Source organism: Kogia breviceps, chromosome 13 (genome assembly GCF_026419965.1).
Source record: "Kogia breviceps isolate mKogBre1 chromosome 13, mKogBre1 haplotype 1, whole genome shotgun sequence".
Classification (NCBI taxonomy): domain Eukaryota; kingdom Metazoa; phylum Chordata; class Mammalia; order Artiodactyla; family Physeteridae; genus Kogia; species Kogia breviceps.
In genome coordinates, this window is record NC_081322.1 from 21,787,948 (window position 1) to 21,815,071 (window position 27,124).

At 43.4% G+C, this 27,124-nt stretch overlaps 2 protein-coding genes across 3 annotated transcripts in view; both read left to right on the top strand.

Moving 5' to 3' along the window:
• Window positions 1-3,184: 3,184 nt before the first annotated feature.
• Window positions 3,185-15,148, top strand: C13H6orf163 (chromosome 13 C6orf163 homolog; the record flags this gene model as incomplete). Its single annotated transcript, XM_067011549.1, has 4 exons — window positions 3,185-3,283; window positions 3,578-3,685; window positions 8,933-9,135; window positions 14,269-15,148. Coding segments are annotated over 4 exons (1,065 nt in total), but the record flags the coding sequence as incomplete, so codon positions are not given.
• Window positions 15,149-20,694: 5,546 nt separating this feature from the next.
• CFAP206 (cilia and flagella associated protein 206) overlaps window positions 20,695-27,124 on the top strand; it is a 66,986-nt gene continuing 60,556 nt past the window's right edge. The window contains exons 1-3 of one of the 2 annotated variants that reach the window (XM_067011432.1): window positions 20,695-20,897; window positions 21,194-21,297; window positions 22,743-22,993. The gene's annotated coding sequence lies outside the window, so the exon portion shown is untranslated. The remainder of the gene's footprint in view (window positions 20,898-21,193; window positions 21,298-22,742; window positions 22,994-27,124) is intronic. The other variant, XM_067011434.1, reaches the window with a different exon arrangement.

The window sequence follows — 27,124 nt, forward strand, 5'->3', positions numbered from 1 at the left end:
GAGATGGTTAAAGAAATGATGGTTTGTCATATAGTAGAATATTTGCATATATTTAAAAATATTTTCTAGGAATACTTGGAAAGTGTTTGGTAATGTTAAGTAGGAGGTCAGACCCTCAAATCCATTTTATACATTATTTTCATCATTGTTTTGAGTGGATGGACATTCAGAGAGACTGAGTTCTTTTTCTGGCTATATTTATGTGAGTAAAGTTCCGCTAACCATTTGAAAATAATATACACCATTGCTCAATATAGTCTGGGAAATAGCAATTGAAATTTGTTTTCCTTACAAGAGAAACAGTGACAATGAATCTTAATGAATACATTAAATGAATTTAAAATCTGTTTTTATAAAGGTCTTAAGTCAGGTGCTACAAACTGAAAAGAAGACTCATGGTATTTTAAATTGCTATAGACACCTTTAAGAAAGTTAGAACCCATTATTTATTGCCATGCAAATTGCAATATTAAATGAATTAGTGGGTTTTAAAATAATTGAAATCTTAGAATGTATAATAAAGATGTAAATTAAGAAAATGAAATTCTGCATTAACTGTGAATTTAGCTAAATAAAATTATCTGATAAAGCAAATTTACCCATTAAAAAAAATATATTATTACCGAGTCAAAACCTGTTCTGCTCACCATATGACAGGCCAGTAAATCAGGAGACAGGTTGTTGGAGCAAGGAATAATGACTTTATTTGGAAAGCCAGCAGACCCAGAAGATGGCAGACTAATGTCCTAGAGACCCATGGTACCCCATTCAGAAATCAGGCTTCTTTTATATTAAAAGGGGCAGGGGGTGGTGGCTGGTTGTTGCAGACTTCTTGGTGCAGGAATCCTTTGTTCTTGCAGCTGTCTGGGTAGGTCAGGTCATGATGTTACTGTAACCTCCAACAAGACAAATTTTATTCTCTGTTCTGCAACTGTTTATCTCTATATGAATGGGGAAGTGTTAACACCTTTAAAGGTCAGAACCTTGAGAATGGGCTATTCTGTAAATTTCAGGCTATAGACAACATTCTTTTTTTTTTAATCCAATTTTTTTAACATCTTTATTGGAGTATAACTGTTTTACAACAGTGTGTTAGTTTCTGCTTTACAACAAAGTGAATCAGTTATACATATACATATGTTCCCATATCTCTTCCCTCTTGCGTCACCCTCCCTCCCACCCTCCCTATCCCACCCCTCTAGGTGGTCACAAAGCACAAAGCACAAAGCACATCATTCTTAACTCTAAGCAAAAACAATAGAATACAAAGGTTAAAGTAAAAGAAACAGATCTAATATGGAGTCAGACTTGTTCTTCCCTATTACAATACTAATCCAAGACAGACCCAGTAAATTAGAACCTTCAGAGTGGGCCCTCAGCTTGTGGGGTTTTCTTTTAAGTTTAAAAATATTTTTTACATATTTTAATAGTTTTTTATTTGGAAATAGTTGAAGACTAACAAGTTTTAAAAATAGAACAGAGAGTTCCCATCCAGCTTCTCTCATTGATGCCTTACATAATGCTGCTACACTGTCAAAACCAGGAAATTGGTGTTGGATCAATACTGTTAATTCAGATGCAGACCTTACATGCACTTTTTTTCTTTGGTGTGTAGTTTTATTGAATTTATCACATGATGGTTATCATGTAACCATCACCATAATTAGAACATAGAAATGTTTCTTCATCACAAAGAAACTCCCTCATGTTACCTCTTTTTTTAGAAATTTACTTGTTGAAATTGGCTTTTAAAAAATATATATTTATATATTTATTTGGTTGCACCAGGTCTTAGTTGTGGCAGTCGGGCTCCTTAGTCGTGGCTCACCGGCTCCTTAGTTGCGGTATGCGAACTCTTAGTTGCTGCGTGCATGTGGGATCTAGTTCCCTGACCAGGGATCGAACCCAGACCCCCTGCATTGGGAGGACAGAGTCTAAACCACTGCACCACCAGGGAAGCCCCCCCCCTCACGTTACCTCTTAATGCCTCCTAATCACCAGACACCTCCAGTTTAAAAACCTTAGAGGAAAAAGAGCTCTGTTCTCCTTACAGCTTTATATAAAATCCTGGAGAAGAGAGTGGTTGGCCAGACTTGAGCATGTGCCCAATCCCAGGCCCATTAATGGGGCCAGTTAATGGGGATCATGTGGTGGGCCAAGCAGGTTGGCTGCTGTGATTGGCAGTCCCAGAACAGGTGAGAGGGATAAGTTCTTGAGCAAAATGGGTACTGTTACCAGAGGGAGAAAAGAGATGTTGGTCAGACAAAACATATGTCCCCAATGTCTTATCTGTATTTATGGCCAGCGAGGCACCACGAGAGATACACTGCAGTTTGAGATGTGCTTTGTAATTTTAGGGAGCTGATCAAGACCTAAGCACCAGAATGGTTAATAATCTGACACATCTAAGATGTGAGCAATAAATGGAATAAATAAGTACTGTAATAGTTTGAAGTGGAGAGAAAGATCACTGTGTGTGTGTGTGTGTGTGTGTGTGTGTGTGTGTGTGTGTGTGTGTTCAGCATCCTCATGCAGGCTGTGAGCCACCTCTGACAACCCACTCTGGCAGGAGAAGATGGAGAAATCCCTGGGCCCAGCTCAGTGCACTCAGAGCTCTGTCCCCAGCCCTCTGATATTGTGTGGTCCTTGAACCCTCTTTAGGTTTTTATTTTCTTGTCTGGGTGGAGAGGGAAGTATTATGGGAATATTGTTATTTGGAAATAAGATCATTGACAGAGAAGTGCTAAACTCCTACTCACAACGAAAGCAGCTAAACCCATGAAGCCCTACACATTAGAAGGGCATATAGCGTATTAAAGAAAGCATGCTGCTACCACTTTCCCGGTGGAGGTAACTAACACCAGCACCCAGAGAGGAGCTGGACAGTGTGCTCATGTCTCTTGAATATTCACTCACCGTTCAACTCTGGGGTGCAGAATGTGTTCCTCCTGCTATTTTACTTCCCCAGTTGCCTCTCTGTGGACTGGGTCTGATGCACGATGCTGTGAGTTCCCTCTTAATCAGTTAGGGAAGAACTTACCCCTTTCATGGGTATCTTTAAAGACTGGCATTTCCTGAAAGGATATATTTCTTAGATAACTCTAATAAATAACTCAATAACAGTGAAAAGGAAAGCCAAGAAACAGTCTGTGGATATTTGTAATTTTTTTTTCTCTTCAAACACACAGATATTGGGACAGATATTGTGAATAAGGAAGAGCAGTTTCAAGAAGCTGTACTCAAAGAACGTATTGCAAAAGCAGAAGCTGATGCATGGGCTAAGGTAAAAGAAGTTGGAAATCAACCTGAATGCATCTTTGTGGTTTCAATCAAGCAAGAAATAAAGTGCCAAAGAAAAAAGACAACCCAGCAGCCTGCAGTAAGCTCTCCTTAGCAATTCCTGAAGCAGTGATTTTAGCCACAGTTTGGGCCCTGTTAGGGCATCTCTGGCTGAGACCTAGTTTGCTATGGGGGTTTGAGATGGGAACAGAGCCAGTAGTCAGGGGCCCCAGGGTGGTTGCTAGTTTTCATTAAATATGAAAACCTGATATATATTAATAAATGAACTCTTTCAAAGGCTGATGAACGCCAAAGAGAAGCAGTGAAGAAAGCCCTTGAGGAAGCAAATGACATGCACAAAATGAAAATCCAGATTCTGAAAGAGGAACATCAAAAAGATTTACAGGTTTTTATAGTGGCTTTTTTGTTGTCTTTTTAGCGGTACTTTAGTAAAAAGCTCTGGCGTGTTCCATGGAGGTTGGTTGGGAGGCCCAGGATTTTCACAGAAGATACGCTGGACTCCATGGCAACAGTGATGCATGGGTGCAGGAGAATCCCTTTGACATAATGAAACATAATAACTGGCCTTTAATATAATGAACCCAAACCTTTATGGGGTTAAGGTATGAAGGAGGCACCCCTGCCTGCCGGGCCCCACATCCCTTGCCACTGGCTCTCTTTCCTCCTCTCAGTGCCCTTCTTCTGGAGCCTCAAACCTGTATGCACCACACTCTCTCCCACCTTGGGGACTTTGCCAGAATCTTCTTCCTGCACTTCATCAGACGTCACTGGTCAAGGGAGACCTCACCTGATCAGCTCTGTCCTGCTACCCATACACTGTCCTTGTCACCCCGCCCTCTTTAACAGCATCACCACCTAGCACTGGTGTAAGTAAATAGATTGGAGGATTGACTACTGGTTGGATACCTGATCGCCACCTGCCTGCAGCCTCTGTAAGGGTGTGTCTGCCTCACTACCACCCTTGTCCCGGTGCCAGCACGGTGCCTTGACTTTGTAAGTGTGAAAACGGGCTGAACAGAGGAAGCAGGCGCTTCTCTCCCTTCTCCTGAGCTCTCTGATTGCATCCTTTTTCCTAAGTTTGCATTTACCGTGATGCCAAGAGGGACCTCTGTTTCTCAGGCATTTCCTGCAGGACCAGAGGTCACACAATGAGGGGAACTCTTTCCAGCCTGTAACTTGTTCCAGTCCACGACTCTGGGTAGTTAGTAAACTGTCCAGGCAGAGACCCAGGGGTTCCTCACACAGTTCAGTCCCAAACTCTGCTTAAAGGAAAAAACAGAACTATTTTCACACGTGGGTCACGGGAGGGACAGGACAGGGCACGATGCAGGTGTGATGATTCCTGGGCAGAGGCTGGAGGGAAAGTGGCAGAAGTGTGGACCCAGGTTTGGCCCAATTCAGTAAGAACATAACGAATAAACAGTTCAGGGACCATGGACCCTTTTGCCTCTCGTTTCGGCCGTGAGCACCTGCCATGTATCAGCTCCGTACCGGGTGAGATTCAATAGGCTGTCCTCAGAAAACATTCTGGCAGGAAAGGGAGCTCCACCCCAGGGCTCCCGAGGGACGGTTGACCCTCCCTGCTTGGCTCCAGTGGCCATTCCTGATTTCGCTTCAAAACGTGAGGAGCGTTTATAGCATGTCCAGATAGGCCTGCTGCTCAGCTAGCTGGGGCCGTTCTTTTTTTTTTGCGATACGTGGGCCTCTCACTGTTGTGGCCTCTCCCGTTGCGGAGCACAGGCTCCGGACGCGCAGGCTCAGCAGCCATGGCTCACGGGCCCAGCCGCTCCGCGGCATGTGGGATCTTCCCGGACCGGGGCACGAACCCGTGTCCCCTGCATCGGCAGGCGGATTCTCAACCACTGCGCCACCAGGGAAGCCCCACACTGGTTCTTGAATAGTGAAATACTCCTCTATCAGTTGACAAATCACCCCTCCCCGGGCCCCTAACACCTTCACCACCCTGGACCTCCCACAGCCCAGCAATTTGAAGGGGCAGCCGTTTCCATGGGTGTGGGCCTCTAGGACCCTGCCCTGTGCTGCAGCCAGAGGATCCACATTTTAAATATCACTCCTGGCCTTAGGTTGTGATGCTGCAAGGGTAGCTTAGATGTGAGGCCTGTTTCAAGGAGCTTGCCTCCTAGTCTTGCTCTAGGTAATTTGATGGTACCCATGTAGTCTTTGGGTTGAGTTGATGCACTTAGTGTTAAAATAGAAGAAGTCCTACGAAATTTTAAAGAGGGAGGTTGACCTTTCCAAATTATTCTAAAAAAGTCTCAGGGACTTTTTTTTTTTATTGTGATGGTGAATGAGTGATTTGTCTAAGAGGGATGTGGAGGGTTGTTTCGGCGGTAGGGCCCCCAGACGTAGACCTCGTTATTGCTCCTCAGGGGGTGTCTCTGAGCCACCTCCTTACAGTCCACTTACCTGCAGATTCCTGGGCTCCACCTGACCTACAGAGTCATTGGCAGCGTATTTAACCAGCAGCCCATGTGATTCTCACCTATATTAAAGTTTAATATAAACACATATAAAGTCACACATATTCTCTCATATTAAAGTTTGAGATTACCCGTATAGAGAGCAGAAAACCAAGTTCTTCTAGAACCAAACAGCATTACATTCTGAGACATAGAAATCACCAGGTATTGCTCTTCTGTGATGTTAAGAATTTGGGTGTCACGGGCTTCCCTGGTGGCGCAGTGGTTGAGAGTCCGCCTGCCGATGCAGGGGACGCGGGTTCGTGCCCCGGTCCGGGAAGATCCCACGTGCCGCGGAGCGGCTGGGCCCGTGAGTCATGGCCGCTGAGCCTGTGCGTCCAGAGTCTGTGCTCCGCAACGGGAGAGGCCACAACAGAGAGAGGCCCACGTACCTCAAAAAACAAAACAAAACAGAATTTGGGTGTCAGATGCTTGTTATTTAATAAAATTTCCAGGTCATGTCCAATGGACAGATAAGATTTTGAAAAGGCGCTAATATTACCTTATTCAAATACAATGATATTAAAAAGTAAATAATAAAATGGAAGCTAAGGGAAAAAGTAGGAAATAGAATGAAGTCAGATGTGAACCCAAAACTTAGAAATGTCTGTATGCCACGAGGTCCTATGCAGTTATCATAGCTGGCCCTTGAGCTTTCTGACAGTCAATGCACAGAGGAAAGTGCTATGAATCACCATGTCCGTGAGGTAAAAACAAATCCGGTACTCAGATGGCCCAGGTCTTCCTCCATGTGATAGCTGAGAGAAACTTCTCATGAGGGAGGCATTGTGTAATAAAGGAAGGTCTGTCAAACATCTGCACAGTAAAGAGGATGGATTTCATGAGGCCGTCTCTTATCTCCAGATAGAGGCTGATTCACTCAAAATGCATTTCAGTAAAAGTAATTTAACTGGAAGGCTTTCCATGGAGTAAGAACACCGCCAAATAGTAGGTCATTGAATTATTTTTTTGTAGCTTTAAATAGATATTGGACAATGCTGTATGAGGCAGTAAAATGATTTTGGTTTTACTAAACCATTACATAAAAGAGGGACAGGGTTTAATTCTCTGAATCCTAGTTCAGAACCCAGTCAAAATAAAGGGCTGGTGTGTCATTTTTAAATTCTATGATTAAAATAGAAATGTATTATGATAATACTTCATCTATCTAAGGCTCAACCATTCAGCAATCTCAGTTACTGAAAAAGTACTTGAAAACCCAGAAATAATACCTAAGAAGTTAAAATATCCCCCAAGACGTTAAACAATGGCCTCTGGCTGCAAGACAGAAACTCAGGCTTATTACCTGTAGCAGAACCTTCCATTCCCTGCTCAGTGATTGTCTCTGGGAGACAGGGAGGAGGAGGGAGGGAGGAACCTCACTGTCTTATAAGCCTGGATGGCATTTCTGGAAGGAAAATAAACTGATGATTCTCTGGAAAGACCCCAGCATCACAGCCAGCAGTGAAGCGAGAAGCTGGTGGGCAAGAATCCTGCTTTTGTTCCTAGTTCTTCCACTGACTCACTCTGTGAAATAACTTAGTTTCTTTTGTTTTTATTCTTTTTTTTTAAAAAAATTTGTTTAATATTGGAGCAGAGTTGATTTACCGTGTTGTGTTAGTTTCAGGTGTACAACAAAGTGATTCAGTTATACATATACATGTTTCTATTCTTTATCAAATCCTTTTCCCATTTAGGTTATCACAGGATATTGAGCACCTTTGTTTCTTTATGGTCTCTCTTATCCCTGAAACAGATACAAACTGACCTTTAAATGAAAGTTTTGAAACTCCTGGATGGAATTAATTGCCCCTCCTTTCTGGCATGTGTTTCTGTTAAACCACTGGTTGCAGGATGGGGTGTGGGTCTCCTCTGCTAGGCAGCGAGTCTCGAGGGGGATTCCAGCCTCCTTCTGTCTGCAGCATCGGTCCTGGCACTGTGCCGGTCACACTGTGCTGTCAGTGGACATTTCCAGGGATACAGGGTTTTCCTTGGGAGCCTGTGTCCCTCAGGTCCTGGTTTGGCAAGTGCCTCCTCTTTTTACTTGGCTGAAGGCTCCACAGGTCCTTCTACCTTGGCGCAGTGGAGCCCTTGCTCCCTTCCCCTTTGTGAACGAGGAAGAGCCCCTCAACTCGAATGAGCTGGAATGCTCCAGAACGACAGTGGGGACTGGCCGGCAGCTTCCTGTGACTGCGGTCGTGTGCGGTGCTTGCTGCCCGGGACTCAGGTCTCCTACCCGGGAGACTCTCATGGTCATTATTTCTGCCATTTTCCAGGACTGACTTCCTAAAGCAGCATCATATTCTGTATTTCTAATCATGGATAAAGGTAATAGGACACTATAGAATATTTGGACAATCAAGAAAAAATACCCATGACCCTATTACTATTCTTTTTGCTATTCCTTTCCAATATTATCTATATACGTATTTTATGCTAAATGGTTTGTGCATTTCTGATTTTACATCATTATAAATGAAACTTTTCCATATAGTATACACTCTTCTTTATTTTTTCCTTTTTTTTTTTTTGCGGTACGCGGGCCTCTCACTGCTGTGGTCTCTCCCGTTGCAGAGCACAGGCTCCAGACGCGCAGGCTCAGCGGCCATGGCTCACGGGCCCAGCCGCTCCGCGGCATGTGGGATCCTCCCGGACCGAGGCACGAACCCGTGTCCCCTGCATCGGCAGGCGGACTCTCAACCACTGCGCCACCAGGGAAGCCCTATTTTTTCCTTTTAATAGCTATGTAATATTCCATGGTATGGATATACCATTTCAGTTTTTTTCTTTTTCCATTTTTTTCTGTATTCCTTTACTTTTTTAAAAAAAATATTTTTTTATTGAATGAAAGATTCTTTAAATTCTATGGTGCTTTACAATTTTCAGAAGTTTCACACACATGGTTCCATACAACCCCATAATCCCCTTTTTTTCCCCACCCCCTGTATTGCCCCTCCCCCTTCCCTCTCCCCACTGGTAAACATTAGTTAGATCTCTATATCTGTGAGTCTGCTTCTTTTTTAAATACACTCTTCTTTTAAATCATTAGACTTAACTGGTGTACATTCCATCGGGCAGATGAATTATGATTTGAATAACGTTTTTAAACATCAAAGCTGTAACACCTAAACCTAGTTTTTCTGTTGCTTAAGGAAATGGCATCTAAGACCAGGATCGAGTTGCATCAAAACATAGAGGGAGAACTGCAGCGAGAACACCTGGCTGCCGAGCAACGCATGGTCCACAGGACCCAGAGGATCATGACGGAGCGCCACCAGGAGAAGGTCCAGGCCGTGGAGGAAGCCCGGGCCCAGGAGAGGCACATAGCCCAGGAGGAGATCCAGGCCCAGAGAAGGTACTCCAGGGGGCACCCCTGCAAATCAGTGTCTTACTCTGTCAGAATCAACTTGGAGAAAGGGATAAGGTTGAAGCACATAGGTGGATATTTCCCAGGTTTTGTGTTTTTACATTTTTTTAAAATTTACTTATTTTTTATTTTTATTTTTGGCTGCATTGGGTCTCTGTTGCTGTGCGCGGGCTTCCTCTGGTTGCGGTGAGCAGGGGCTACTCTTCAATGCAGTGCGCGGGCTTCTCATTGCAGTGGCTTCTCTTGTTGTGGAGCACGGGCTCTAGGTGCGTGGGCTTCAGTAGTTGTGACTCGCGGGCTCTAGAGCACAGGCTCAGTAGTTGTGGTGCACGGGCTTAGTTGCTCCGCGGCATGTGGGATCTTCCCGAGCCAGGGATCAAACCTGTGTCCCCTGCATTGGCAGGCGGATTCTTAACCACTGCACCACCAAGGAAGCCCTGTTTTAACATTTTTATTGTGGAATATATCAAACATAGAGAACAATATATAGTGTATTATAGAATATGTGTGTGTGTGTGTGTGTGTGTGTGTGTGTGTGTGTGGTTTAAAGAAAAATAACACGAATACTCAAGGGCCTACCAGCCATCTGAAGGGATTGAAAAGTCCCATGTTCTTTCTCAGCCACATTTCCTTCCTTTCCCCCCTCTTGCGAGATAACTACTATTCTAAAAATTGTGTTTTTCATTCTGTATCTCCAGTTTTAGGGGAGGAGAGGAATCAAGAAATACTTTTCCACAGACACATAAGTCAGTCTTCACATTCTCTAACCCATACCATACACTACTGTGGATGGGTTACTTTGGGTCTTTTTCTTATTACACAAGTCATAATGCTGTAAATGAAGTTGACCTTATGGAAATATAGAGAGCAAAAATTGCAAAGTCCCAACTCACTGCTTCCTACTCCGTCCCTGTCTGCCAGAGACAATCATTTTAAAGAACGGGGTCTGTATCCTTCTGTGCCCTTTTGATGTATTTACAGCCTTATATATGTGCATAATCTGAAATAATTTTTACATAAATTGGATCATACATATATGTGTGAAAAATACCAAAGGAACCATTTTATATATGTAATGAACATTTGATGGAATTGGCCAGTTTTAACAGTACAGCAGTCAGGAGCCCTAGTGGCCAGGAGAGAACCTCAGTTTCCGGTGTTCAGTGACCTGACCAAGCTCATGTAGCTGAAGCAGCAGGACCAAAACTGAAGCCTTTGTATTCTACCTCCTGGACTAGGACTTGTCTCTTGCTTTGCTGCTTGAGTTAACAAATCTATTTGTATATAATTAGTGGGTAAAATCGTCCTTGTTAGAACTGTTAAGAATAGGGCCAAAGGTAGAATTCTGTAGGGGGTACAGATAAATAGGAATGAAGGCTGCAGCCGCAGCTGTTTCGGTGGTGCCCCCTTCTTGCATAGGCTGTAAGTCACTGTGAGGCAGAGGAGGAAGAGGAAAGGATTTCAGGAGAAAGTCAGGGAAGGCGGTAACTCCTGAGGGAGTTGTGGTCCAAAGCGGTGGGAGGTGGTTCTCCTCTCCCTGTTTCCTACCCTCCATCTGCAGGAGCTCTGTCCATCCTGAAGAAGCCTCTGGGTCCTCTCTTCACACACACCAGCAGCCTCCTGATCCCTCCTTCACCCTTTGACTTTCGTTCCCCTTTGGCCCTTTCCTCTGTGAGGCTCAACAGCCACCTTTCATGAAGCCAGTTGACTAAGATTAGGGAACTGCCATGCCTGTTATTTAAGTATACCCATCTAGAATGTCCATTTTGTTATTGATGTGTTCCAAGTGCCTGGCGGAGAACCTCGCACATGGTGGGTGTTCTTTAAGTAGTTATCGAAGGTTCAAGTTTGTTCCAGTCGGCTGAACCCACTTTGCAGCACACCAGGTCTTATCTCGAGACATTGCTGGATTCCAGCGTTCTTTAGAGCATTCGCAGAAATTAATATATGGAGAAGGGCCACTGTTGAGAATTCCACTGTGGATCTCTTACCTGGCTATAAACTTTCACTCAAGACTTCAGCATTCAGAATACTTACATATTGTGACAAATTTCGGCCCCGCCGAGCCGGAGCGTTCAGAGGCGACTGGCATTTTGGGGGTGTCTGCTGTGCCGTGGAGGCTCTGCGTTGTTGAATTCGCACCGCCTTCGAATTCGCTCACAGGTCAAAATGCAGATCTTCGTGAAGACCCTGACCGGCAAGACCATCACCCTGGAGGTGGAGCCCAGTGACACCATCGAGAACGTGAAGGCCAAGATCCAGGATAAGGAAGGCATCCCCCCTGACCAGCAGAGGCTCATCTTTGCAGGCAAGCAGCTGGAAGATGGCCGCACTCTTTCTGATTACAACATCCAGAAAGAGTCGACCCTGCACCTGGTCCTGCGTCTGAGGGGTGGCTGTTAATTATTCAGTCTTGCATTCATAATACCCAGTGATGGCCACTCTGCACTCTAGCTATTTGCCCCAATTTAAGATAGTTTCAGTAATAGCTGAACTTGTTCAAAATGTTAATAAAGGTTTTGTTGCATGGTAGCAAAAAAAAAAAAAATTCCTGGTGACAGCTGCCCTTTATTCCACACTAGAACATGCAAGGCCCTTTGTATGCCTCTCATTGAATCCTCCTATCCCTGCCTGGGGGATTCAGTCATCTTTTGTATCTTCAGATGAACATGCTGAGTCTTAGAGAGAGACCAAGCAACTGCCCAAGGTCACCTGGAGAAGATACAAACCCTGGGGTGTGTGATACCGAAGCTGGTGGCCTCCCCTTACTCCACCCCGCTCACTTCGCCAGGGTTTGTCAAGTGCCTTCTGGGGATGTGGTTCTGAGCTCGGGCACTGAGCAATAAGGCGCTTGCCTCAGCATTCTGTGAAGTGACTAAGGCATAGCTGTCCCCTTTGAGCAAGGCTAGAGGGACTTGTGCAAAGAACACATGGGTGCTAGAGGAGTTCTCGGTCCTGGAAAGATCAAGCAAAGAGTGTGTGGGCTGTGTGGTGAGGTGGGTTTCTTGGAGGAAGTTAGTCTTGGTTTGGGCCCTAGAGAGAAGGGAGGAGGTCCCATCTGTGAAGGACTGAAAAGAGTGGGGACAGCATGAGCAAACATGTGGAAGGGAAGGTGGGAAATTTAAAGAGGCAGAGCCAAGGGATAGTTGGGAGCATTAATACCCCAGAGATATAAACTCGCTGCTGAAAGTTGGACTCTGGAGATGCCTCCTCTCCTCCCCGCCCCGTCTGATGTCTACCGCCCCAGCTTGGGTATCACTAATCCTCCCGCAGACCAGGTGCAGTAGGTTCCCAGCGTCTCAGGTGGAACATCAGAATATATTTTCCTTATAAACACACTGGTTATAGCTAATGAAGATAGTGCTAAGAGCCCTGTAGTTCAAGTGAAATAGCTCATTGTGGGCTCACCTGGCAAATGATCTGCTACGTTCAGTGTTTCTCCAAACATTGGATGCACAAATGAATTTTGGAAACAGATCCCCGCATAACTTAGGAATTGCCTATGGAGAAATGAAGTGTTGGTTTTTACTGTACCAACACTGGGAAAATAACTGGCGAAAGTTGGAAAGGACATTAAAAAAAATATCAGATCCTTTTAAGCGAGAACAGATTTTGGTAGTAAGGAGTTTAAAGGGGGCTGTCATGGAGGGTGAGAGCTGGCGTCATCTAAGGTACGCTTTGAGCAGATGTACCTGAGATCAGCTCTGGTGGAGCTTTTTAGTCAGCCCCTTAGATGGACACCTCCTCTGTGTGGGTCCAGAGAAAGCCAGGCTGACCTAGTAGGAAGTTCACACCTATTAACAACCATAAATACTCTAATTCAACATTAGTAGGTTTTTTAATCATCAAATCTTTAGAGGTTCTGTTCCAACTAGGTATCAGGAGATATCCACCAGAAGTGTATCTCAGTGGCTACGAGATTTGCCCTGAACCCAGACTGCCTGGGTTGTAGCACTTGTTTTGCAACTTCTTCTAATTAAGTGAAATTGAGCAAGTTGCTAGACCTCTCTGAGCCACAGTTCCTCATCTGTAAAATAGGCCTCATAGACTGAACTGCCTCATAGACTTGTTTGAGTAATCATTGAGTTAATATATTAATCATTGAGTTACTATTGAGTTTATAGTTGGCTGCTATAAATTCTATATAATTATATACATTATAACCAGAGGCATATGAATTCATTCAGCAATGGTTCTCCAAGTATGGGCCCAGACCCTTTCAGCAGGTCCCCAAGGTCAAAGCTATTTTCTTAATAATACTAAGATGTGATTTGCCTTTTCACTCTATCTCATGAGTATGTAGTGGTGTTTTCCAGGGTTTTATGATGTGTGATATCTCAACAGATTGAAACGAAATGAAAACCTAGCTTTTTTTTCTATTAAGCCAGACAGTAAAGAGTTTTGCCACAAATGTAAAATGCTGCCACTTTTCTCACCAAAAGTTTTTTGATTTAGAAAAAATATTTTTCCTACGAGGAGTGTTTTATGTTAATGTTTAATGGATTTATCGATACTTCACATGAATTTATAAATGTTAAATGTCTGACTTTTAAAACTGTTAGGGTTACTAGATATAGCCCATATGAACAACATCTTTGGGTTTCTTGGTCATTTTAAGAGTGAAAAGTGATCTTGAGACCAAAAAGTTTGAGACTGCTGTCTTAGAGTATTGCTCAGATAGAATCAAGAATAGGGCCAAACTCACCCTGTGAGACAGTTTCCTCCCCTCTGGCTAAAGGTGAGTAGCTGGGTTGATATATAGAAATACTTTCTCTAGGGGTTTGGAAATCTGAGCCTATTTCTTCATTTTTTTTAGAATTCTGCATTCATATTTTTCTGACCACAGTGGACTCGAGTCCCTAAAGTTAGCGTTAGACACTAGACTAGTGGCCACGCCCTAGCCCACAGTGGGGAAATCTATGTGCTCCTTCCCTGCTCTGAAAAATATTTATTTATTGTTAACATCTAATCAAAGCTCATCTCTACCAGCCTGTCTCAGACTGGTGACTCATGTAAACCATGAAATCATTTCTCCTGCATCTGCAGGTGAAAGACAAAATCTTTTTTTTTTTTTGGTGGCTAATCCATCTATTAATATTCAACCCTTATTCCTTTCTGTAGAAAGGCCATGGAGGAACTTTTGAAAGCTGGTGTCACAGTTATGAAGGATCAAAAGAAGAGTGTGAGCCAACTGATAAAGGAAAAAGAACATGAAATGGACGTCTACTATTGCATGGCTCAGAGACAGAAGCAAGAAGAGGTTCAGGAAGCGCTTCAAGAAGCAGAGAAGGGCTTCCCTGGTGGCGCAATGGTTGAGAGTCCGCCTGCCGATGCAGGGGATACGGGTTCGTGCCCCGGTCCGGGAAGATCCCACATGCCGCGGAGCGGCTGGGCCCGTGAGCCATGGCCGCTGAGCCTGCGCGTCTGGAGCCTGTGCCCCGCAACGGGAGAGGCCACAACAGTGAGAGGCCCACGTACCACAAAAAAAAAAAAAAAAGAAGCAGAGAAAACACATCAGGCCACGCTTGGAAATGTGATGGACAAACTGCTTAACACTCAGGGGGAGCTGCTGTCCATGGCCAAGCAACTGGGAATCATGACAAATTGGAAAGATTTCCTGGAGGAGGAGTTACAGGAAACCAGGGTAGCGTTTCAAAAATACATCAATTATACGTTTCCGAAGCTCTCACCGGGACATGCAGATTTTATTCTGCCAGAAAGAAAGAAAACACCTTCCAGTCTTATTAGTCAGGAGGACCAAACAACTCATGATTAGAAGTCTTCATCTGAAATGGCACTACAAAAGACATTGTTCTAAAGACTAAGTAAATTCACTCAAAAACCATTTATTGATCCCTGGTTATGTGCAGGGGACTAGTGAGCTGTGAGCATTTGGATGGAAAACCAAAATATTCAAAAGGTTCCAAGTCTGGGCTTCCCTGGTGGCGCAGTGGTTGAGAGTCCGCCTGCCGATACAGGGGACATGGGTTCGTGCCCCGGTCCGGGAAGATCCCACATGCCCCGGAGCAACTGGGCCCATGAGCCATGGCCGCTGAGACTGCGCGGCCGGAGCCTGTGCTCCGCAACGGGAGAGGCCACAACAGTGAGAGGCCCACGTACCACAAAAAAAAAAGGTTCCAAGTCTAATGGAGGAGAGATAACAGTGAGAGGGGTCAAAACTGAGTAGGAGGGAAAAAGATTTCTTGGAAGAAGTCTAAACATCCTTCTGTATCTGGCTTTACTCACATTTACATCTGACATTTAACTATTTTAGTATTTGTTGCAGTTAAAAAACAGTAAAGGGACATGTTCTTAGATGGTTTCTGTTGTGGAGAGGTGTGTCTAGTAATCTAGTCTAAAGATTATTATTTGGTGAACTGCAATAGCTTTGTAGGAAAAAAAGCAATGTTTCTCAGATTCAACAGGATGAAACTTAAATTCTGGGAAGCCTATATAAAATAATTCAGAAAGGACTCTCTTATATTTGCCATTTGTGAAAGAAAAATATGTCTTTAGAGGTCAGATTCCTTGCCTCAGGGATGGGGAGTCCCCTTATGTTTATACCCAAGCCCAGGAGTGCTTGGAACTCATCTCCTTTAGGTCAAAATGCAGAAAATCATTCTGTACCGCAATGCTCAGGACCAACAAATGTCAACGTCTACTGAGTTAAAATGGAAGAAAACCCAAGCCATAAAGACTGCTCCAAAAAAATCTAATGTAGCATCCTTAAATTATTAATCACCAACTTTTATTGGTGGCTTTAAAATTAAATACCTGGAAAGCCGTTTTCAGTAAGTTAAAAAGTGCTATTGTCAAGCAGGCCTTAGGTGGATTTGTTTACATTGACCAGTCTGGGATTTCCTAATGATAAAAGTAGTGATTTGTTTACAACTGCATAATGGACTACACTCTCCTAGTGTTTAGCTTCCTGATTCTGCAGGACTACTGCGGTCCATACTAATCGATTGCCTAGGGGCTGGAAGTGAGAACATTTATACAGTACTTTACGCTGCTTTTTCCAGCATGTTCTTCTCATAGCAGTCAATGGGATAGGCAGGACAGGGGGGGGTTTTTATCCCATTTTGACAAATGATAACATGAAAACTACTATGTACGTATTTACACGTGTGAAGCACTTTTTTAAAGTTGAAGTATAGTTGATTTACAATATTGTGTTAGTTTCAGGTATACGGCAAAGTGATTCAGTTATATATATATATATATTTTTCAGATTATTTTCCATTATAGGTTATTACAAGATATTGAATATAGTTCCCTGAGCTATATGGTAAATCCTTATTGTTTATTTTATGTATAGTAGTGTATATCTGTTAATCCTATACTCCTGATTTGTCCCTACCCCCAGCTCTTTCCTCTTTGGTAACCATAAGTTTGTTTTCTATGTGAGTCTGTTTCTGTTTTGTATATAGCTTCATTTGTATTATTTTTTAGATTCCACATATAAGTGATATAATATTTGTCTTTCTCTGTCTGACTTACTTCACTCAGTATGATATTCTCTAGGTCCATCCATGTTGCTGCAAATGGCAATATTTCATTCTTTTTTATGGCTGAGTAATATTCCATTGTGTATATACCACATCTTCTTAAACCAGTTGTCTGTTGATGGACACTTAGGTTACTTCCATGTCTTGGCTGTTGTAAATAGTGCTGCAGTGAACATTGGGATGCATGTATCTTTTCAAATTAAGTTTTTCATCTTTTCCGGTTATATGCCCAGGAGGGGGATTGCTGGATCATATGGTGATTCTATTTCTAGTTTTTTAAGGAACCTCCATACTATTTCCGTAGTGGCTGCATCAGTTTACATTCCCAGCAGTGTAGGAGGGTTCCCTTTTCTCTACATGTGAAGCACTTTAAAAACCTTAATATTTAATCCTCACAATGACTTTTGAAAGTAATTATAACTGCCCCCAGTTTATAGGGAGGGAAACCGAGGCTCAGGGAGATTCAGTAACTTTCTCCAGGGCACACAGCCAGTGACAGAGAGGGAATTCAAAATATCACAAGGCACAGGCAGATGGTTACATGAGAGAGACCTGGGTATTGCAGGCTTGAATAGATAAGAACAGCAGCTGACACTGGGGAGTGCTAGCATGCGCCAACCACGCGTCCACAAGTGGACTCACTCATGTTCACAGCAGACTGTGAAAGGTAGGAACCATTAACACAGGCACAGACAGGTCAAGTCACTTTCTCAATGTCATACAGCGAGGAAGGGTCAGAGCCAGTTTCAAATCCACAGAGTCAGTCTTCAGCCGACGTCTTCCGTCATTATTTTTGTTCAGATGTAAAGGCCTGGGTGCCTGGTTGGTTGACTCTGCAGGTGTGTGTCTTCGTGGCTTCTCTGATGAGGACTGGAAGGACGTGGTCTGTCCTCTACATCATGCATTGTTTTTGTGTTTTTTAAATTTTTATTTATTTATTTCTGGCTGTGTTGGGTTTTCGTTGCTGCACGCGGGGCTCTCTCTAGTTGCAGCGAGTGGGGGCCACTCTTTGTCGCGGTGCGCGGGCTTCTCACCACGGAGGCTTCTCTTGCAGCATGTGGGATCTTCCCAGACCAGGGCTCGAAACCGTGTCCTCCGCATTGGCAGGCGGACTCTTAACCACTGCACCACCAGGGAAGCCCTCATGCATCGTTTTTGTCCCTTCTAGAAGTGAAAGGAAGCTGTACCTAGGGTTATGTGTCTGAGTTATTGGAGTCATTCACCAGATTCGCAGCTGAGCGCAAGGAAGGAAAGCAGAAGGAAAGCATCTTCTGAAGACTGTTCACTTCACGGCCACAGCGAAGGTGTGTCTTTTGGTATCAGTGATACAGTGCGTAACATAAAAGGAAAGCAGGAGACTTATTTTTGGTTTGGAAAAAGGAATCTATCTTCTCAGGCTTCAACCAGATTGGAATAAATTATCCGTGTTTTTAGTGTTTTCCTTGTTTATATTGATACTTCACCCTCATCTCCCACCCCAATCCCAACCGTTAGCTCCCTTCGGGTTTTTAAAGTAATGTGGATGCTTCCGATAAGGGCAGAGTTAGAGATCTTGTTACTGTCCTGATCCCAGCTCGACCTGCCCACAAGAGGACTCCTCCCCCCGCTTCCCCACAGAGCTAATCCGCTCTCCTGTTGTAGGGGTGATCACAGGGGGTTCTGTCAGCACAGACTGACCTGATCCCAGAACCCCACTTGCTTTTCGCCTTAGAGCCTGGAGTCCGCACGAACTCGGAGGGGAGGGGACCTCTTCAGTCCTCTGTTATTCTGCTCTGCCTGCCCCAAGGCCAAACTGAAGAAACAGTATCTTTACTCTTACCCAAATCCTTCACTTTCATCACCAAACCACAGTTCTTTCTAGCTTGAATGTCTCCAAGATGATATACCCCTGAGAATTAAAGTGCAAAGTGAATGGATTATCTGCTCTAAAGGGCAGAAAAAGCTGATAGTAAACTAAAAATCAGACCTCCTTCGTATTTCCACAATCCCATCTACGGAACCTCTTAGCAGTCTCTTTTATTTTTATTTTTAAAATTTATTTATTTATTTTTGGCCGCGTTGGGTCTTCGTTGCTGCGCGTGGGCTTTCTCTAGTTGTGGTGAGCGGGGGCTACTCTTCGTTGTGATGCGCGGGCTTCTCATTGCAGCGGTTTCACTTGTTGCGGAGCACGGGCTCTAGGCACGTGGGCTTCAGTAGTTGTGGCTCGCGGGCTCTAGAACTCAGGCTCAGTAGTTGTGGCGTACGGGCTTAGTTGCTCCGTGGCATGTGGGGTCTTCCCGGACCAGGGATCGAACCCGTGTCCCCTGCATTGCCAGGCGGATTCTTAACCACTGTGCCACCAGGGCAGCCCTGGGCAGCCCTGGGCAGCCCTGGGCAGCCCTGGGAAGCCCTAAGCAGTCTCTTGTTTCCATGACACTGATAAGGATGATCCTTGTGGATAAAAAAAAGAAACAATGGAAAATACAGCAACGACCCCTGACTGAGCCTCTGCTATGTATCAGCTATTGCACTAAATTCCTTACTAAACCTTGTCTTACGGAAATCTCACAGCAACCATGTAAGATGCCTCCTATCACCCCCATTTTGAAAATTAGGAAACTGAGACTCAGAGAAGGAAAGTCGCTTGTTGAAAAATGACAAATTGCTTGGCTGCAGAGCCGTGTGTTTTCCACAGCTACAGCGCAGAGCCAAATTTAGTGCCTGTGTAAACACAGAGCCTAATCTAGTGCCTGTGTAAACACTGAGTACGCGTCAGGGGTGCACTGCTTTCAAAACACATTGGAATTGTAGCGGGCAAGTCCTAATTACTGTGCAGTACCCTTGCTCTTCCAGTGGGCATGGGCTGGGCAGCCTTCCCTGAATGTGCTTGAGGAACCCTCCTGTTGTGGAGCCCAGGGAAGAATTTACGGAGGGGCATGACCCAGAGCTCCCCCTCACCACGCAGGTGTCGAGAAGGGCAGAGTCCCTGGTGGGCTCTGGAGACAGATCAATTGCCTGAAGCTCAAAGGTGAGAATTGCAATGTCAAGTGAACAATTGAAAGTGAGGTATGTCTTTGAAATCTCAGTGGGACACTTACGCAAATTTTCTAACAAAATCCGATTGAGACTAAGTCAGGCTATTTTCAAAAAGAAAGATTCCCTGAGTGAACCAATTTTTAGTATAACTTGTCTTGAGAACACTTAGTAACTCTCCTGGTACCAATTACTTTGAGTACAATACCTGGAAAAGCCACTCTAGATCTTAGATACTAAGCCCCATGCAAGTTATTAAAATTGTAACCATTTTGGAAAGTTACTTTAAAAAGAGCTTAGGGGGCTTCCCTGGTGGCGCAGTGGTTGAGAATCCGCCTGCAGATGCAGGGGACACGGGTTCGTGCCCCGGTCCGGGAAGATCCCATATGCCGCGGAGCGGCTGGGCCCGTGAGCCATGGCCGCTGAGCCTGCGCGTCCGGAGCCTGTGCTCCGCAACGGGAGAGGCCACAACAGTGAGAGGCCCGCGTACCACACACACAAAAAAAATAATAAAAAAATAAAAAGAGCTTAGGGAGTTCCCTGGCAGTCCAGTGGTTAGAACTTGGTGCTTTCACTGCTGGGGCCTGGGTTCGATCCCTGGTCAGGGAACTAAGATCCCGTAAGCTGCAAGGCGCAGCTAAAACCAACCAAACAAAAGAGCTTAAAGTACATTTTTCTTCGTTGTCTTAGAGGCTCCCTGTACAGTAGGAGTCTATGCAGCTCCCATGTTTTCTGATATTTAGGAAGCTATGTTAATTCCTGGAGGCCATCTGGGAACTTAACTTGTTAAATTTTATAGAAGTCATTCCACCAAGAAAAGAACCTTGTTTTTAGAGACAATAGACCTGTGGGCTGTGAAACAGGTGCCTAGCATTCCCTAGGAGAGATGGAGAAGCTACCTCACCCCCATAGCAATCACAAAGCACGGTCACTCTGGTACCGTCTTTCTCTAACTTTGATTCCATTTGACCTGTTTATAGCCTGCATATTCTAGCTTTGGGGGCCTTTTTTTCACTGATACCATGTAGACACTATTTGACAGAACAGGTTTCTTTACAGAACAGAGGGTTTTGACATTCTGCTGCCTCTAATAAGCTCTCCTTTCTGCTTGGCTGAGATCACTCAGAAGAGGAAAGAAGAAACCGTTGCTTTTGCTGTCCAATTATTGGAAGCTAGGCCATGCGTGACTGCTTCACCTGCGTTATTCAACTCCTGCCTCACAGCAACCAGGTAAAGAAATTCAAGCACGTCGAGGTTGGGTATTCCCACATCAAGTCACCCCATTTGAGAAGTGCAGACGCATTCAGTGCATTAGCATCTGATTCCAACCAGCAGGATTGAAAACAAATGGTTTTACTCTAGTTAGTTCTAAATAGAAACACTTTAATATCGAATTGAATGAAGTTCAAATTATCCTTTTCTACATAGCAACTGCATGCTAGGTCTTAAGTTTAGCAAGGGGTCAAGTTTATCGATCTGCCTTTTCCTTACTTTTAACCATATGTGATATTTCCTATTTCTCATAGCACTCTTTCCATCTTACCTGCTTTGGGTGTCTATTTCCTACCACTGGACTTTAAGATCCACTGGACTCTCTCTGCTGAGGACCCATAACAAACTCCAGGACCAGGTAGCATCCTTGACATATCACTCTATGCATGAGTATTTCCCATGCCCTCTCCCCCCACTCAGTATTCCCAAAGAAAGCTATTTCTATTATTGGTCCATTTGGAGGATTACCATTTATTTACCTAATAGAATGTATCCATAGAGCTATGCATTTCAGCTAGAAATCTACATATCTCTAGAAGCTCTACAAGAATCTACATCTCTAGAAATCATAGAGATGTATGGGATATTAATTATTGATTTTGTTTATTCAACATGCAGTAGGAAGCAACCTACTGTATACCAGGTGCTGTGTTAGATGCTTGGGTTCTTGGTACATGAAATAGGTGGTGGTCCTTACTCTTAGAGAAGTCAGCTAAGTGGGTAGCGGGATAGTGAGTACAAGTATTATAACACTGCCGAGGGCTGGAAAAGTAACAATAATGGGCTCACAGCTCATTTTCTGACTCGTGTCATGTTGTACCGCCAAGGCGGTAATATCTGCCATCAGTAGCCTGCTAGCCAAACTGGTATTCTTGCTTTGTGCTTAGTCTTGTCCACATTTGTGAAGCAATGGCTTGATTTAAATTTTGTTTTCAGCGAAGTGGATTCTACAGTCTCAAAGATAAATTTTCCTAGTTCTCATATGGTTTTGTTCTTCTTGAGGTTGTTAGGTGGCCACTAGTAGATGGTTGTTTCCCCTGTCGGTTCAGGCCAACAGCTTCCTACTTGACAAACTACCATCTCTGAGTTTTCTGGAATACAAGGAGATTCCAGCCTCTTTGTCAGAGGCCTCAGGAAGACACAAAAGACAATGCTACAACTGCTGTCACCCATTCCAGGGAGTCCAGAGTCAGGGTCTGGCTTCATACTCTCTGGTATCACAGATACACTCAGTGGACTTTGGCCAGGGAGCATCCCCCAGGTAATGGGAGCATTGTGGGAATAAACCCCACTGTTCTGTTGCCGAGGAATTTAGTCAAGCTGCTCAGGGAGAACGACACTCTAGAAGGGTGTGACCAAGTCACTCCTTGGGTCTCATCTCCAGGCCTTTTCTTTGCCTCTTTCAGTCATCAACATGAGACTGATTGCCTGAAAAGACTTCTTGACAAACAAGTAGTATTTGGTAACTGTTAGTTATTATTATTTTTCATCCCTACAGAAATGAGATCACAAGTCATATATGGCTCATGCATTTTTCATTGCAGATCCTATAGCCACTGATTCTAATTTTTAGAATGTACCAATTTTTTTAATTTTTTATTTCTTCAGTATTTTATGGATATATATATACATACATGGATGTGAATTATAGTCTATCTACTGCTTGTAGATTTTAAAATATATTTAGTCAGTGGTGAGTAGAACTTTATTTTAGCTTTAAAAATTTAATCTTATGAGTTGCCTGCCGACATTTATTTAAAAATTGTTTAATTCAGTTCCTTTTTTCTCTTGCACCCTGTGGAGTATGTTTATTGACTACAGATGCTAAGCACTTTGCTAAGGAACAGAAAGCTGCAAGATAGAATATGTACTTCACCTGAGTGGGTGCATGGAAACCGGCCGTGTGTCTGAATCTGTAAGAACTCAAGTGGAACGTACGCTTACAAGTTTAAAGGTCAGAATCACAACATACAGACTTGAATTGGAATGACTGCAAGACAGCTTCAGGATTATAAGACTTCTATGTAAAAGAAGTTAATAAAAGACATATTAAGGTAAGTCCCTTATAATTATGATTTTGAACAAACTGCTTTAAATTATGCTATAGCATGAAAAAAAAAGGGGGGATATAAGAATCGTGGGGCTCAGAGCCCAGAACAACAGCCCAGGGCAGTCATAAAGATGAAACTATGCGTGCACCTGCAACCAGAAGTCCAGCAAGAATTAGCTCAGAGACAAAACGGGAAAATATTTTGTTTTTCAGTTATTTCACTACAGTAACGGTAATATCTAGGATTGGAACTGGAGAGTGTGAATGTAATCGGAACCCACCGAAATACTTCAGGGTTGCTGTTGTTACTGTTGTTTTTGGTCTTGGTCTTGGCATTGTTTGAGAGGGAATAGACAAGCTGACTCTAAATTTCAGGTGGATGGATATATATATATACATATAGCTGATTCACTTTGTTGTACAGCAGAAACGAACACACCATTGTAAAGCAATCATACTCCAATAAAGATATTTTTAAAAATAAATTTCAGATGGAAAAATAAGCAGCAAGAATTTTTAGGGATATTCTGACGATAAATGCAATGATGGGGCACTAGCCTTTTCACTCTATGCCATTAGAAACTGAAAAAGTAGTCCTGGGGCATGAAGAGACACAAGAATCAACGGCACAGAATAGAAGTTAAGAATAAAATGTAAAGGTATAGGGAAAACTTAGGGGTGTTGATCCAAACTATGGAACATTCAATTTCAAATCTCTTTAATGTCACTTATTAATTTAACATAAGACAAAAATGGCATCTTGAAATAGTAAAGAGAAGATGCCTTATTTAAACAATGGTTTCGAGGTAACTAGATAGTCATTGAGGGCAGAGATGATTGAATCCTATCTTACAGTTCATCAAAATATATTCTAGGTGGACCAAACGTTTAAAAGTAAAAGCAAAACTGCAAAAATATTAGAAGTCATTTGAGAATGTTTAAATAAATCAGATTGAGGATAGCCTTTTATGTTGGTCATAAAGCCCAGAAGAAAAAAGTATTAATAAAAATGATAAATTCAACTTTGTTAAAAACTTTTAAAAAATCTGCTAGGCCAAAAATCATAAGCAAGGTCAAAAGACAAACCACAAACAAGAGAAAAATATTACCATTTCCTATTTAGGCAAAGGGCTAATTTCTCTACTATATAGATAACTTCTAGGAATCAATAAGGAATGGATCAGCAATCCAATAGAAAAATAGATGAAAAATATAACTGGAAAATAGAAAAAGAATCAAACATCATTTAAACTTATGAAGAAATGTTCCAATCACTCAAAATAAGAGGAATGCAAATTAAAACTTCATTAACAATTCATTTTCTACCTATCAGACTAGCAAAGATAAGGAATTATAAAAATGCTAGTAGGGCTTCCCTGGTGGCGCAGTGGTTGAGAATCCGCCTGCCGATGCAGGGGACACGGGTTCGTGCCCTGGTCCGGGAAGATCCCACATGCCGCGGAGCAACTAAGCCCGTGAGCCATGGCCGCTAGGCCTGCGCGTCCGGAGCCTGTACTCCGCAACGGGAGAGGCCACAGCAGTGAGAGGCCCGCATACCGCAAAAAAAAAAAAAAAAAAAAAAAAAATGCTAGTAAAAGTGTGAGAAAACAAACTCTCATACATGGCTGGAGGGAACATAAATTAGTACAAGTTCTATGGAATTCAATTTGGCAATACCTATTATAATTAAAAAGCATATACCCTTTGACCCAACAATTCCACTTCCAGGAATTTATCCTACAGATATTCTTATACATATAAAATAATATATGGACCAGATTGTCATTACAGTATTATCTGTAAAGACAAAAGACTAGAAACAATAGAACTGGTTATGTAAATTATGGTACATCTTTCTAATGCTGCAATTCTAATGAAATAATAAGCTTCCATAAAAAAGGAGAAAAAAGTGTTATGTGCTGATAAAAAAAACTTCCTAGGCTTCCAAGATATATTTGTCGAATGAATGAGTATGTCATTAAGTGAAAAGTCAAGGTTCTAATGATATGCATAGTATAAATCTATGTATACATTCACCTATTCAACAAATATCTTTGAGCATCTGCTACGTGTCAGCCATCACACTCCACACTTGGGATGTGTCCACAGTGAAACAAAGATCTCAACCGTAGTGGAGCTTACGTTCTGTTAAAGGGGGGGACCATCAGTAAACGACAAATGTGAACAGAATATAGTATATCCGAAACTGGTAAGTTCTATGGGTAAAAATAGATCAGAGCGTGGGAGATCAGGGGAGCTGGGGGAGGGGAAGAAGATAACTTGCATTGTTACAAACAGCGTGGTCAAGTTGGGCCTAAGAAAGCAAAATTTGAAGAGGCTTGAAGGAGGTGAGGGGGTTTGTGGAGAGGATCTGTGAGAAGAGTGAGGAAAAGGCCCTAAGGCAGCACTGTGTCTGCTGTGCCCTGGGAGCAGAAGAGAGGCCGGGCCGGGCGAGCTGGAAAGAAGAGTAGGAAAAGGTTCGGAAGATGATGGGAGTCTGGTCCATGCAGGGCCTAGTAAGGAGGTTGACTTTTTTTTTTTTTAACATCTTTATTGGAGTATAATTGCTTTACAATAGTGTGTTAGTTTCTGCTTTACAACAAAGTGAATCAGTTATACATATACATATGTTCCCATATCTCCTCCCTGCTGTGTCTCCCTCCCACCATCCCTATCCCACCCCTCTAGGTGGTCACAAAGCACCGAGCTGATCTCCCTGAGCTGATCTCCCTGTGCTATTCGGCTGCTTCCCACTAGCTAACGATTTTACATCTGGTAGTGTATATATGTCCATGCCACTCTCTCACTTCTTCCCAGCTTACCCTTCTCCCTCCCCATGTTCTCAAGGCCATGCTCTAGTAGGTCTGTGTTTTATTCCTGTCCTACCCCTAGTCTCTTCATGACAATTTTTTTTCTTAGATTCCATATATATGTGTTAGCATACGGTATTTGTTTTTCCTCTTTCTGACTTACTTCACTCTGTATGACAGACTCTAGGTCCATCCACCTCACTACAAATAACTCAGTTTCATTTCCTTTTATGGCTGAGTAATATTCCATTGTATATATATACCACATCTTCTTTATCCATTCATCTGTTGATGGACACTTAGGTTGCTTCCATCTCCTGGCTATTATAGATAGAGCTGCAGTGATCATTGTGGTCCATGACTCTTTTTGAATTATGGCTTTCTCAGGGTATATGCCCAGTAGTGGGATTGCTGGGTCATATGCTAGTTCTATTTTCAGTTAGTTTTTTTTTTTTAACATCTTTATTGGAGTATAATTGCTTTACAATGGTGTGTTCGTTTCTGCTTTATAACAAAGTGAATCAGCTCTACATATACATATATCCTCATATCTCTTCCCTCTTGCATCTCCCTCCCACCCCTCTACGTGGTCACAAAGCACCGAGCTGATCTCCCTGTGCTATGCGGCTGCTTCCCACTAGCTATCGATTTTACGTTTGGTAGTGTATATATGTCCATGCCACTCTCTCACTTCGTCCCAGCTTACCCTCCCCCCTCCCCATGTCCTCAAGGCCATGCTCTAGTAGGTCTGTGAATAAAACACAGGAGGTTGACTTTTATTCTGCATGCAGGGTTTGGAGGTACGGTGTGGCATTTTACGGCTTACAATGTAAGAGGATTCCTCTTGTGCTCTGTGGAGACTGGGCCGTGGGAGAGCCGGACGGAAGCAGCGAGAGGGCAATGATCCTGCTGAGCGGGGCCGTAGGCTGCCACCTGGGAGACAGCAGAGGAGGTGGTGGGAAGAGGCCAGATCTGGAAACATTTTCAAAGTAGTGAGTAGGCTTTCCTGACAGACTGGATGTGGCGTGTAAAAGAAAGAGAGGGGTTAGGGACGACTGGGCAGCCCGAAGGCTGGGGTCCTGATGGACTGGGTGGGAAAGCTGCAGGGGAAGCTTTCTGGCGGGAAAAGAGCAGGAATTCAGTTTGAACATGTTGAATTTGAAACATCTATTAGACATCCAAATGACTATTTAATCAGTATCATCTCTAGATGGTACATAGAGCCGTGAGTACGGGTATGTTATTATGTGTTTGCTTGTGTATGTGTAAAATACCTCTTTTCTAGACATACACAAAAATCTGGTCGTTCTGGTTGCCTGTGTAGG